Source organism: Silurus aristotelis, assembly GCF_946808225.1.
Source record: "Silurus aristotelis genome assembly, chromosome: 18".
In the NCBI taxonomy this organism is placed as follows: domain Eukaryota; kingdom Metazoa; phylum Chordata; class Actinopteri; order Siluriformes; family Siluridae; genus Silurus; species Silurus aristotelis.
The window spans coordinates 6,960,183-6,975,189 of NC_139591.1; the positions used below are offsets into that span (position 1 = coordinate 6,960,183).

The window sequence follows — 15,007 nt, forward strand, 5'->3', positions numbered from 1 at the left end:
TTCACAGTGAACAATACAGAAGTCCTAAGAGGCCACTCATTATACTATTTTATTTCTTGTTTTCTCATTATCACAACCTAATTTTCTTGCGATCTCAACATAAGAATTGTTTTCCCATGATCACGACAACCGTCTCACGATTACAAAAGTTGTTTCTCGTAAGCTTGGAATTACAAAAGTCTAAAATCACTGTGTGAAAAAAAAGGTGTTTACATTGAGATCACAAGAAAACTAAGTCAACATTTGTTATCTCGAGATCACAAAAAAATTAAGTTGTGATATTGAGAAAAAAACTTCTGTTATGTCGAGAAAATTAAGTCATGATCACCAGAAAACAAGAAAGGGAAAAATTTTCCATGGCCTCTTAGGTCTTCTGTATACCAATATAATAGTAGAAGAACTTTTTTTTCAATCTCACCATGTTAAGAACTATGTTAATAGAAGTTTCATTTAATCATTTTCCATATTGACAGTAAAGCAGGTAACAGTGTCAGAGTCCCTGAACTCAAATTGCTGTTTTTGTGCATGTTCTTTTCATGTCCACATGGATTAGCTTCACCTTTCAGTTCTCTCAACCTTTTAATTTCATAATGCTCATAAAGGCTCTTACTGCAACATTTTTAGATGTCTGTCATGTTACAGCGCACCTGAAACACAGAGGGTTAAGGGCCTTGCCCTAGGGTCCAAGAGTGGCAGCCTTATATTGGGGGGTGGTAGCTTAGTGGTTGAGGCATTGGACTTTGGATCTGAAGGTCATGAGTTCAAGTCCCAGCCACAACAAGCTGCCACTCCTGGGCCCATGAGCAAGGACCTTAACCCCATTGCTACTCAGTTGTATAAATGAGATAAAAATGTGAGTAGCTCTGGATAAGGGCGTCTGCCAAAATGCAATAAATGTAAATATTGGGGCTTGAACCTCACCCTTCCAGTCAGTAACCACTGAGCTACCACTTCCCATACAAATCTAAATAATTAACAATAATAATAGAATTATTAATTCTAATAATAGGCAGTAACAATCACATAATGACAGTAACTTCAGCAAAAACCTTCAGAATGTTGCAGGAATGATATTTCTAGAATTTTACACTTTGACCTTTGTAGACAATTTCTAATGTCATTTACTTGAAATTCTGATATAATGCATGAAATCTAAAAAGGTGAAGGTGCTTTATACTTGTCACATTACAGCATAGTGAATGCATGGTGGCTGCATATTATCATATCGAAACATACACAAGCACGTGGCCATGACAGAGCAGAGCAGAGGATGAGCACAGAGTGTCTTCAACCTGTGAGTGGCTGTAAACAGGCTGTCATTCCCTTTCACTTTAGCTCTTGTTGATGGACTGCAAGGTCAGCGTCTGCCGACATCACACCTTTTAGATAACACAGACACACACACACACACACATACACACACACACAGTTGTGGAGCTACTATACCCAGTTAATGCATTTAGACTCAGAAAGCCTGTTTGTGTTAGCAGTGACCCAAACCAGCATTTTACTTTCACTTAACATTGCGAGGACACTTTTTTTTTTTAGTAGAAGTGAGGGCACCCTTTGTGTGTTACTTAAATCTTAAAGTTCTGCTCCAGGTGAATAGATTTGGGGAAGGCACAGCTTTTTAATTTGCCCATCTGTCTTCATATAGAGGTCTCTAAAACACAAGGCCAGCAGTATCGATCTTGTCATAAACCCAGCGAGAGCACAGTAATTTGGGTCTCTCTACAGTGCAGGGAGTTTTCACCTTTCATTTTGGTTTGGGGCTGTAATATTTAGCAGCAGTAATCAAAGTCTCCAAGCGGTGGAGCATGACGAGGACCACTGCTAGCTATCTCTCTCTCTCCTCCCTCACACTCTCTCTCTTTTTCTCTTTCCCTCTCCCACTCTCTCTCTTTCCCTCTCCCACTCTCTCTCACTCTCACTAGGATTAGGGACCCATTACCACAGCCATGTTGAACCAAAGCAAACAGGATCCAAGATTCACCTCACAAGCACCGCATCCATCTTCACACCAGCCCATTGTTCTGCATTCTTGCACTCCAAGCGTGCATCAATCTAAATTGGACAGTACTAAGAGACCCCTTACTATGTTCGACCTCAGCTTTACACTTGACTAGACTGGATACAAAGAGAAACAAATTAGGGATGAGAGAACATAACTGTTAGTCATTTCCCATTCCAACTCTGCTCAGACCCAAGCTCCTGCTGTGGCCTTAGAGAAAACAGAAAAGCAAGAGCGCCTAAAATCAGCCATGCCAAACACACACACACACACACACACACAGACACACACAAACGCACACATGCACACTCTCTAAATGCAAGCATTATGTGTTAGTCCAATAATTGGATAATGGGCTGAATAGCTTAAAGAAGCTTTCAAGTCTTGGTTGAAGCCAGCATTTCATAAGTGCTGTTGTTTGCAATTAGATATTTGAGAGGTTTGAGAGCAGTGGACTGTCTCATGCTGGAATGAAAATGGGAAACAGTGACAAATAGAATCACATGGGCTATCAACATTCATATACTTTTTCTTCAATATACTTTTAAAAATAATCAAACATTAAATTTTGTACATATTGAACTGACAGCTGAACATATGTCAGTCATGCTGCAGTGCATCTGGAGCACGTAGTGGTAATAGAGATTTATTATATATATTAGGAATGTGCATCTCCATAACTGAGGCCGATGCGATTCGCATCTCAAAGCATAGCCAACAATACGATACATTAAACATACATATGAAGGGGCTACCGATGCGATACGATTCACCTCATTATGATGCAGTGCGATCCGATTTCGATTTGAATCAACACAATGTGATTCAGTGGAAGAGAAATATGATGCCAAGAAGTTCAATATGGTACAGATAATTCGCTTCTATGTCTTTGGTTCAGACAGAAAGCAAATTCTAAATTTACTTAAGTGCCTTCTGACTTCTAACACATGGCCCTTTCACAAACCTTTGTAGTGCAAAAAACTGCAGCTCTACCTCTGCCATGTTAATCTATATTCTACATGACTTTCAGGACACGCCTTGGTCTCCATCGTGTTGTAATATTTCATATTCACATTGTTTAGAGAACGCTTTTGAGAAACAGTTTAGTGAGGTGAAATCAGTCTACCCATAAAATATTGGTCACAAGTAATATTTTTTAAAATTTAAATAAAACGATGCATCACATCGTTAACTTTTATGCCTATGCATCATTGTGTTTCAGTGAATATTACTATTCCTAACATATACATGTGTGTGTGTGTGTGTGTGTGTGTGTGTGTGTGTGTGTGTGTGTGTGTGTGTGTGTGTGTGTGTGTGTGTGTGTGTGTTTGTTTATATTTTAGGACTGTCAAAGTTAGCACATTAATGCAATTTCATTTTAATGCCACTATTTTCATTACCACACAATTAATGCAGTGCACATTTCTGCTTCATTTATTTTAATAAATACATAAATAATTAAGACAGTCAATGCCACACACATTTATTTTTTTTACGGATCCACAGATCCACAGATATATATATAAAAATCCACTGATAAATAATTTTTTTATCAGCAAACATTTGTTTTACTGATGCACAGAGTCTCCAATCGAGAACCATGACGCACACATCCGGAAATTGAAACCGTCCGTGTGCAAACATAGAACAACATAGCATAGCATAGCATAGCATAGCATAGCATAACATGATTAACGTCATTTTAAACACACTAATTACTTTAAAACATTTACAAGAGTATTTCTTTGAGCTGCCTTGCCATCTAAAATTGTGAACAAGCTTGTCTGTTTGAGCAACTGGCTCAGTTCAAATAAATAGAAGTAATCGGAGTCTTCAGTTTATCTATGTGTGTGTTTTATAGACATGAAGAAGTTCTTTGAAAAACATGTCAGTCTATGAAACATGTTCTTTATGCTCTAAGTTAAGGGTGGTTTCAATAATAATAAATGTAATGAATGTCATTTTGCATGTTTAGAAGAAGTGAACTGCTCTGTCGTGTGAAAATGTAAACAGGTTAGTGAGAGTAAATAGCTCCGTGCAAACAAAGAGAACCTGGTATTTCTATGTTTTCATTCCAACCAAGCAAAATCAACACCAATTTCTACCTGTTTAAATCTAATGATTTTCATGTTCAATGACTATCAGGTGTTCCTTTGATTGGTTGGAATGTAAACCTGCACCCACACTGACACTTTGTGGAAACGAATGGACACCACTTTCATAAAGCATCCATGTTTGTCCATGCCCATGTTGATTTGAGTATTAAAAACTTGAAAAGTATTAAGTTAAGGTATATTTATAACAGTAAAAAATATGTGGTAAGTTGCGATTAATCACAAGTTAACTCTTGACAATCATTTACTTTTATTTTCAGTGCAATGAGCTCATCTACACAGCGTATTTCCATACATCCTGTCCAGCACAGAATTAACCCTCTTCCACTGGCCTATGTCCACTCTAATTAAAATTCATATATTTATTCAGACAAACATGTGTGAGCATAATTATTTTATGTAACTAAATAGGGGGAATTCATTTTCTATCAAGGTGCAGAAACCTAACAGTGTGTTTTGGTGGGACCCATCAACCTAAATTTAACTCAACACTGACCCCATGTGGATCTACAAAATGTAGCATCTTAGCCGGAAAATAAATTAAATAAATAGTAAAATTACAATATCTTGCATTATAAGATTACAGGGAAAATAAAAAATAAAAAAAGAATATATATATATATATATATATATATATATATATATATATATATATATATATATATATATATATATATATATTTTATTTTTTTATTTTTTTTTTTTTTTTCATAGACATTTGTGTTTTACAAATTTTTTTGCTTTTAGTCCTGTAATATTGACAAAAAATAGCAATAAATTATAATTTCCAATCAATTATTTATAGTAATAAAATGTAAAACAATATACAATATTGTTATTTTTGTATACGTCATGTGATTCATTTATCTGTGTTTAATAAATTGCACTTGAATTGTTTTTATTTTATTTTATTTCTTTGCAGTTCAGATATTAAACATTGGTTGAATTAGCAAAATTCACTTTACAACCTATAATACAATATTAGCTGGGGAAGAAATGAAAGCAAGAAGCAGATATCCAAACAGCCATCTCTCACTCTCTCTCTCTCTCTCTCTCTCTCTCTCTCTCTCTCTCTCTCTCTCTCTCTCTCACACACACACACACACACACACACACACACACACACACACACACACACACACACACATACACACACACACACACACACACACACACACACACACACACACACACACACACACACACACACACCAAGAAACTGCTTGAGGTGCTGAAAGCCTGAGCTTGTAGAGAGAACAGACTCTCTCATGCCTCAAGAGAAGAGACTAACACGTAGTAGAGTTGAGTACATGAGAGAAAGAGGGACTAGAATTTGGCCTGAAGTAACTTCATAATTCATTTTTTCATCTCCAGTAATCACTTTATCCTATTCGGGGTTGCTGTAGATCATGGGAATCCTGACTGTCAGTCTATCCCTGGGTACTAGTCAGACACATTTAGAGTGTTGAGCAACTTAGCATAGACAAAGTGCCTTTTTGCATGTTCCTAGAAAGTAGGAGGAAAGTGTAAAACCAGGAGGAAACCCAGGAGCTGTGGTATAGCAAATATTAACCTTTTAAATGAAATCAACTGAAATGTTATTACTTTAAAATAAGTGTTTATTTTCCAAATCAACCAAATGATCAGTCAGCAAATGGAACAATGATGAGGTCTAAGTACTTTGAGGAATACAAGAGGCAGAAGTCAGAACATGGAAATGGCAGCAATATAGCAGAATAAGTGGGAAATTAACTGTATGACTCCAAACATGGGACAAGGCTGCATTAAGAGGACTTTTTAAAGAGGTTTTTCCTCCTTATCATTGCTGTAACTACTAAAAAACATGTCTCGCAGTTATTACTTCTGTCTATATAGAGAATGTGGCTATATATAGAATTCTATCCACCCATAGCAGCTGACATCTAAAAGACCAGCTATGTAAATAGAATCATTTTAAATCACATTGTGTATTCACACAAATCAGGCTGTTTATTTAAATACACCATATTGTAAAAAAATTGTGAGCTCCTGACTATGATTTGTATCTGCTTTTTAAACATCCAAATCCACATTTATTCTCCATTTGCTGTAAAATTTCTCTCTTCCGGGAAGATGTTCCACCAGGTGTGGTTGTAAGAGTGGTGCTTACTGATTCACAAGGGTGTTAGTGAAGTCATGTACTGATGTCTCCTACTAGAGTTTGGTGTCCTAGTTCAAATAAAGTGAGAGTGTAATGCAACTGGATCCAAAGAAAACCTATACAATTGTGTGCTTCCAGCTTAATGGTAACAGTTTGGGGAACAACCGCATAGAGCTGAAAAAGATAAGTTTAACAATACTTTTGTCTGTATAATATATGTGTTTAAAGAGGACAGTTAGGTCACACTTTGTGTGTAAATGATATACAGTAGGATGTTTTGGAGAGTAGGTGGAACTTACTCAGAATTCTGTGAGAAAATATCCTGTCCACCTTCTGAAATGCTTTCATCACTTATGTCTTCACCACGTCTTGAAACTGTCATGTGTTAAAAATGTGTTATATAATTGCTTGCATAAGAAACAGATCTTTTCTAAAAATGTCACACTGCAGTTTCTCAACAGGATGTCTATTGTGAACCGTGTGCTAAAAAAATCTTACCAGGCTGCATGAAAACGTTAATGAATTACACACACACACACACACACACACACACACACACACACACACACACACACACACACACACACATAAATATATATATATATATATATATATATATATATATATATATATATATATATATATATATATAAATATATATACTGTGTGTGTGTGTGTGTGTGTGTGTGTGTGTGTGTGTGTGTGTGTGTATATATATATATATATATAATTGTATAACATATGTAATTATCTGAATTTAAATATATTGTAATTTTTTGTAACATTTGTAATTAAATATAAAACATTATGTAATTATCATTTAAACTGTTTACATTTTTAAAACAATTGTGAATAAAATGCCAGCTTAGTTCAATAATATATAAAATTATATTTTATAAAAAATAAAATACAATAAATCAAATGAATGCAATGCACTTTTTATTATACTGATTAAATTATTATTAAATTATTGGCCCTAATTAAACTTAAATAAAATAAATTAAATCAATAGAAAAAAATCTATTTTTTTACTTTACATTCGTTAGACCCTATTTGAAAAATACAGATGTGTATGTAAGAATGTGTGTTTGACATCTGTTTACTGATCTACTTAACTGTTCTAGGTTAGCATACTTTATTTTCAGCATGCTTTAACAAATATCCTCATTCCTTCCATCCCTCATTTATTAACTACCTTGATATGTGGAATTATCCGAATTTTCTCCTTTTAAGAGAAATTCTTGAAGTTGGACATAAAACGATGAAGAATCAATAGCGCTAGCTTTAACCACTAGTCACTTTCTGGTTAGCGGCTAATGCTAGCGCTATGAATTCTTTGTGCATGTTTCAATAAATCTAAAATACTATACACACTCACCTTCTACTTTATTAGGAACATTTGCACACCTACACATTCATGCAGTTAATCATGTGGCAGCAGCACAATGCCCAGTATCATGCTGGTCTTTAGTAAATGTTCACATTATCTGTAGAATCAGTGGAAGTGTGACAATAACTGTGCCAGGGATCATTGACTTATTTTTGAGTCACCACAATCTATATAGTTTATACAGAATAGTGTGAAACACTAACAGTGTGTAGAGGGTCTGTAGGGTAAAACACCTTGTAGATGAGGTATGTAGGAAAATGATCAAACTGGGCTGAACCAGGGGAGTGGTGGCTCCAGCGGTTAAGGCACTGGGTTGCCAATCGGAAGGTCTGGGGTTCAAGCCCCGGTATCGCCAAGCTGCCACTATTGGGCCCTTGAGCAAGGCCCTTAACCCTCTATGCTCCGGGGGTCCCTTACGAGGGAAATATCAAGGTCCGTGACGTGGGGCCACCTTCCCCTGGGCTCACCACCTGCAGGAGGGACTGTAAGGGACGGTGCTGTGAGGATTGGGCAGCAGTCGAAGGCGGGGGCCTGCTTAGACTGCTGCCCCCGAATTACGGATAAGCGGGAGAAAATGAATGAATGGTCTGAACTCACATGATGTCTATATATTAACTCAAATATTTAATGTTTTGTGTATACTAATGTTGTAGTGGTTTTAACCCAGTTGAATGATAATAGAGAGATTATTTGAGTTACTATATACTTCTTGGTAGCATAAACCAGTCTTCCTGTAGTATATGCATTGCATTGCTGCCACATGATTGGCTAATTAGATAACTGTATGAATGTGCAGGTGTTCCTAATAAAGTAGGTAGTGAATGTATGCTTCTAGTTCAGTCTTATAAGTTTCCATCTCCCATCTCCATGTGTGTGTGTGTAAATGTGTATTTATATATATATATATATATATATATATATATATATATATATATATATATGTGTGTGTGTGTGTGTGTGTGTGTGTGTGTGTGTGTGTGTGTGTGTGTGTGTATACATGGAAAAATATTCATACACATGGTTAACTTAACAAAAATAACAAAATGCTCCATGTAAAAATCTGCAGCTGATGATCAGATCTGATGTTTTTCAATGTGATACTAAAACATGTGTTGTTTTCCTCAAACAAGAGCAAATCAGATTATGTGTTTTGTTTGAAAATCCCACCCTCTGGCTTTTTCTGGCTGTCTGTGTCTCAATAACATGACTAATTGTGTCAATTTGACATCTTGGCAGATGCCTGAAATTGATTGTAATTATGAGTAATGAATGAGCTCAACAAAATTATTTGTCAGTTACTGAGGAAGGCTGATGCTTTCCATTCCAGACTGAACATGTTTATTTATAGATTAGATGTTTAAAAAAAAGTGGAAAAAAAATGGTAAAATTTATTTACAAACCACCAGTAGAACTTTTTCATTTTTTTTGAGTAATAGTTTTAGTCACATACAAAATACTGCAAAATGTCTCACACACACAATCACACACACACATACAAACACAACAAAATGATTTATACCATATACAGAAACATAAAAGTATAAAACAAAAAAAAAAAAAAACGAATTTCATTCTAATGGAGGCTTTTTGAAGACTTTCTGGACATGCGTGAAGCATTTTGTTGTACAGGGACAACCAACCCACTTGATCCAGATAAAAGAACTGCCAATGGACAAGCTCTTTTAATCAATTTGGTTTAGTCCTATTTCTAGTCTAGATGATGTCTGGTTAGTCCACGGTCAGTTTGCCTCGCTAACAGCGATGGTTCAGAGGACGGCTTACCCAAAACAACATGATACAGATTCCTCCAGTTCATGGTAGCCCTGGTGGTTATGTTCTGAAAAAGACAGAGAGGGCTGTTAGGGGGATCAAACCTACCATGAACTGTTTTCTTCTCAAGCCTCCTTTAGAATGTTTATATGTAATAAGATTTTAAAGCAACAAAAATCTATCTAACTATAAATGATAACTCCAATTTTGCATATGTTATATGGTAAGTGTTCACTTTCAAACCTGTCACAATTATCTCTAGACCTTTTATTAATAATGCAATGAAGGAGAGATCACTTAATTATTTTCTGAACATCCCATATAATATATACGATTATGCCCACTATCAGGATGCCCTTTAGTACACAGATGAGACTAACTGTACCGATTGTCATGTTCTCCTCCACCAGAGGGCGCTGTTCAGGGCAATTTACTACATTCCCCCTGGCTGCTCCAAGCATAGTCATGATGTCCACTAGATTGTGTTTTTTTTCCTCTCTGGCCTCCTGTATTGCCTCCGCCAGCTCCTCAGCCTCTTCAGCAGCTTCCTCTATCTGCTCCTCTGTCAGCATGCCCTTACCCCTGTGTAAATGAGGTGGCGCTAGTGAACACAAGGCCTTAAGTCGACCGTACGAGCGCAGATGGGCTACATTAACACGCAGGAAGAGAAGAAGCACGTTCAAGTCGTTCAAAGGGCAGCCAAGCTTCTGACCACTGATCAGCCCCAGAGCAGGAAGCACCTCATAGAGTGAGAGAAAGCTGGTGTCCCAACAAAAGAGGCGCAGCAAGCTGAAAAGGACAATAGGACCCAGCAGTACATAGATAGCCCCGTTAGCTATGCTGATGATCTGGAAGACCATCAGGCCACTGATCTTGCACTGCACCAGAGTTGGAACCCAGACTTGATCTTGGAGGATTCCTGTACGCATCAAGCAGCTAAACTCATCCTGCAGGAAAGCTGAGAGGTGAAAGTAGACCAGGTAGAGACAGGCTGCTGACATGAAGGTAAGTAAGAGGAACCCACGCAGGAACAGCATGCTGACCAGAAAGTAGGAGCCATGCTTGTATTGCATGTATCTCTCCAGCAGGGGGTACTCAAAGTAACGCTTCCTCTTGGCTCTGACAACAGAAAGGCAAGAAAGTCAGTCTGTTCATGTTTTTATTTCATAATCAAATCAAAGAGTTAATCAAACTACAATTACTGTGCATATGATTATCTCTAGGGACAGTACACATTGACACAAAAGTACCTCTGATCTTGATTAGTTTTCTTTTTCTCACCTCTGCAACTCTGCTTGAAATTCATATGGGTTAGTATTCTCTTTAAGCTCTACAATGCTCTGAGCCAAGCGCACTGAGCGGTTGTAAGACTTGTCCAGCTCATCAATTATAAAGAGCAGGTCAGAACCCAGAGTTGGCATAGCTAGAAACTTCCAGATCAGAGCTGGAAGGTACATCGCCATCGCCATGATAAGCAGGGAGTAGGGGAACATCTGAGACACACCGAGACACAATCAGCAAAGGTAATCAAAAAGGTCATCACTTTATTAGCATTTATTTATTGCGTCATAAAGTGTATTAACTGTATTGTATTTAGAAAGGAAGTTTAGCATGTTTTCATCTGAAAGCTATTTATCATGAATGCATTTATGGCACTGTTTTCATTACAGTACAGTATGTAGAACACAACCACACCTTATGAACCCACAGGGAACGTTCTTCAGAGTTTCCATCCGCGTCAAACTCATGGTGCATCAATGAATCCCAGCAGTACATGTCTACGTATGCAGCCTGCTTCACCGTGAAGTTGTTTGGAGGAAAACAGCTAACCTGTGGACCTTAAAAAGCATCAGAAAGCATTACAACAAACCCAGACCTAAGTATAAGATTAAACAACACTGAAGTGTAGCCCTGGTTGACTGACTGACCTTTTGCTCTGTCCCTAACATCCTTAAAGCTGGGATACGCAAGTAAAAGGATTTTACTATACTTTATGTGGATATGTAACAAACCAAAACTTATTTTATAGTCATTTTAGTTCAAGTTATAATCACAGTGTTATGCTCATGCTTTCATCAGCTGAAATGAGAAAAAGACTGGGCGTCAGAAGCAGACTGGCATGCCTGGTCTATAACTACTTTTTTTTCCTTCCCCAGAGCACATCTGGTGTAAACCACAGCAGCAAGAGAAACACACTGTAATATTTCAGCTGAGGTGGAGCAGGCCAACAGACAACAAGGGTGGGTCCCTACCACCGAGAAGAGCCAAACACATGCTTTTTATAGAACATTTAAACACTAGCCTGTCCCTCTGAACATTACAATCAATGTCCAGTGTGCAAACATTCACCACAGCTATCCTTATTATTGATATATATTCACTGTTTAATGCATTTTTACAGCAAATTTTTTTTGGGGGGAAAGGTGGTACTTTTTTAATTACAAGAAATGTCGCTGCATTTGCAGCAAAAGAGCAAAAGCAGCAGAAGAGATTTTTTTTAAATCAATGATGTAAATGATGTGCATGAACATTAAATTAATTGGATTATAATGTCAACATTTAGCATAGGGAAAAAATACACTCGAATAGATGTACTATATAAACACGCTTAAATATCGTATGCGACGAGGGACGGAATTTTATTCGACTGTAAAGAACTTAACTTGCGCCTCACGTCTGTCTCTTTAATTAGCGTATCCTCTAGTTAGACTGAAATAGAGACCTGGGAAAGAGCAGGCTGACTGTAATTACAGACTCTTGTCATCTCTTCACGTCTCTCTTAATCATCCTCGTGCCAATTAACATCTGTGTGAACTGATTGCAGACCAACTCCAGAGGAACTGATTGCAACGTCAGCTGCCTCCACTGAAACTGACAGCTTCGTTTAGCAATTGACTTTCTAGGGAGCTCAGGCAATATAGCGATGTTTCTCCTTAAACAACCACATGCCTGTCAGGCTAGCATTCCTACAAAATATTGCCGACGGGCAAAAAGTTATTAGAATATCTCGATTTACCGTCCACACCTTGTCAAAATAATTTCAATACTGTGCGTGAAATCAAAGTTGACATTTAATTAACTTTTGCATCAGCTTCGTTTTATGGGTCTGTGGGCTTTCAAGGCAGCTTAAGCCATATTAGTCAAATAGGTATGGAATTTGTACTATTTGGAGCTCAAGATTCATCTTTAGGTGGATGTCAGCACAGGAAACACATTGATCACATTAGACAACATTGTTGTTAAGAGGAATCAAATTCCTATTCTTCAATTCTAACCATTAGTTCAGTTGTTCCTTTATTTGTATTTTTAGTAAACAGTTTATCCTGTTCAGGGTTGTGGTGGATCCAGATCTCATTCCAACTGGGAATCAAACAAGACCCCATCTATTGCAGACATTTTATACTGTACTCTTGCTATACCTAAAGTATAGCTGTTGCTGATTGTGAGCACAGTATAAGAAAAAAAGTAAAGAAAAAACCTTTACTCACCGACTGAAATCTCTCGAGCAAATGCCACAGACACCAGCATTAAAGGAAGTCCCACAGATACAAATTTGATGACTTTGTCTAAGGGCAGCTCCAGGTTCAGGTGTCGAATGCGGTCATCTATATTACTGTTCTGAAGCAGGGCATCAGACAGTATTGCATGCGCGGCCGTCTTAGCAATTGACATGTCTGCAACTGTTGAGCAGAAGACCCAATGTAGTCTTTGTCAGCTTTCAGGGTATGGTTCAATCAACTTAACAAATTGACATTTTGTTGTTTTTTTTGCCCACCCTAGAACCCCAGCCTTCCATTTTATTCCATTAACTGAGTTCTCTAACCCATACTGCATTAGAAATGAAAGTGATTTAAAATACAGTACCTTCAGTTCTCCTCCTGCAACGAATGTTAGGTATGTCATGCAGTGCTGACGTGGTCCTGAGGCTGGGGAGGATCAAGATGCTGGCGAAGACTTTAAATAGTGGAAGAGGGCTGAGCAAAATGGGAGGCTGTATAGGATAAGGGTTAAGGGGTAATTAAAGGGGTTATAGAACTCTCTGGAGCCTGATGGAATGGCAGTGAGATACAGAACAGGAGAGCAATTACGGAGAGAATAAGGAAGGGTGGTGCCCGCAGGCTGCAGATCCCTAACGTGCTCATCAAGCAGGTGGCTCCCTTCCACTTCAAACTTGGCCAGTCCTGTGGCTTTTCCTGCCTCTGTCATTGCCCTGACTATTTATGCAGTGCCCCTCCAAAGTAGACCTACCGCTTCACTGCACTAGCATGAGAAACCTGGAGAACTGCCACAAAGAGAGTTATTTCAGTGCTGCACCATGGACTTTGAATAAAAGTTTAAAAGCGCTGGTTATCCAAGAGCACATGAACATTCGTGTAAAAACATCAGCCAGTCTGTTTTTTCCTACTGAATGTGTGCCATGTATTTTCTTTTTTGTTTTATTTATTTATTTATTTTTTATATAATAAAAAAATAATGAACCTCACAGTTATTCCTGTTAGTTAGTAAGTACTATAACACTGAGCTCTTGTAGGACAAAAAGCAACAATGTGGGCTTCATACTGAGTCATTACACACTGATTAGACATTTGTTAAACGATGACATTTCTTTAAATTGTTCATTAATAGCCTTAGATTGTATGAGCATCCCCAAATCCCAGGGAATCAGTTATAACTATAGCAGTAACAGTAAGATATTAGAAAGAGCACATTAAAAAATATTAATAAAGTAAACTGTGATTTTAATAACAAACACTTTTACATATAATTATTCTATATAATGTGTGCATGTGTGTGTATATATACTGTATATATATATATATATATATATATATATATATATATATATATATATATATATATATATATATATATATATATATATATATATATATGTATATATATATATATATATATATATATATATATATATATATATATATATATATATATATATATATATATGAATTATGAATAAATGTGTGTTGTGTTGCAGGTTTTCCTTTCACCTATTTTAGACTTCATTCATTCATTCATTCATTCATTATTTTAGACTTATTTTTTTATATTTATTTATAAATATGGTCAAACAGAAATGTTTGCTGCATTTATAATATAATACAATTAGTGGCATTAAAAATAATTTGCGTTAATGCGTTAATTTTGACAGGCAATATATATATTAACATATATTAATATATATTAATATATATTAATATTTGGTACAGTAGCCTTTGTTTGCAATTACAGAGGTCAAACGTTTCCTGTAGTTTTTCACCAGGTTTGCACACACTGCAGGAGGGATTTTGGCCCACTCCTCCACACAGATCTTCTCTAGATCAGTCAGGTTTCTGGCCTGTCGCTGAGAAACACAGAGTTTAAGCTCCCTCCAAAGATTCTCGATTGAGTTTAGGTCTGAGTTTAAAACACCCCCAAAGCATGATGCTACCACCCCCATGCTTCACAGTAGGGATGGTGTTCTTGGGATGGTACTCATCATTCTTCTTGCTCCAAACACGTTTAGTGGAATTATGAACCAAAAGTTCTATTTTGGTCTCATCTGACCACATGACTTTCTCCCATGA

At 36.9% G+C, this 15,007-nt stretch overlaps 1 protein-coding gene across 2 annotated transcripts; it reads right to left on the reverse strand.

Moving 5' to 3' along the window:
* Window positions 1-9,036: 9,036 nt before the first annotated feature.
* Window positions 9,037-13,601, reverse strand: LOC310741019 (pannexin-3-like). Of its 2 annotated transcripts, XM_083568308.1 has the most exons (6): window positions 13,290-13,601; window positions 12,914-13,105; window positions 11,121-11,263; window positions 10,707-10,918; window positions 9,811-10,544; window positions 9,037-9,492 (listed from the first exon to the last, which is right to left on the reverse strand). In XM_083568308.1, the coding sequence occupies exons 2-6, from the start codon at window positions 13,095-13,097 to the stop codon at window positions 9,434-9,436; spliced, it is 1,332 nt and encodes a 443-aa protein (XP_083424434.1). In that variant the 5' UTR covers window positions 13,098-13,105; window positions 13,290-13,601; the 3' UTR covers window positions 9,037-9,433. The 2 variants fall into 2 exon arrangements, with proteins under 2 accessions (XP_083424434.1, XP_083424433.1); XM_083568307.1 differs by lacking the exon at window positions 9,037-9,492 and having other exon boundaries at window positions 9,679-10,544.
* Window positions 13,602-15,007: the final 1,406 nt, after the last annotated feature.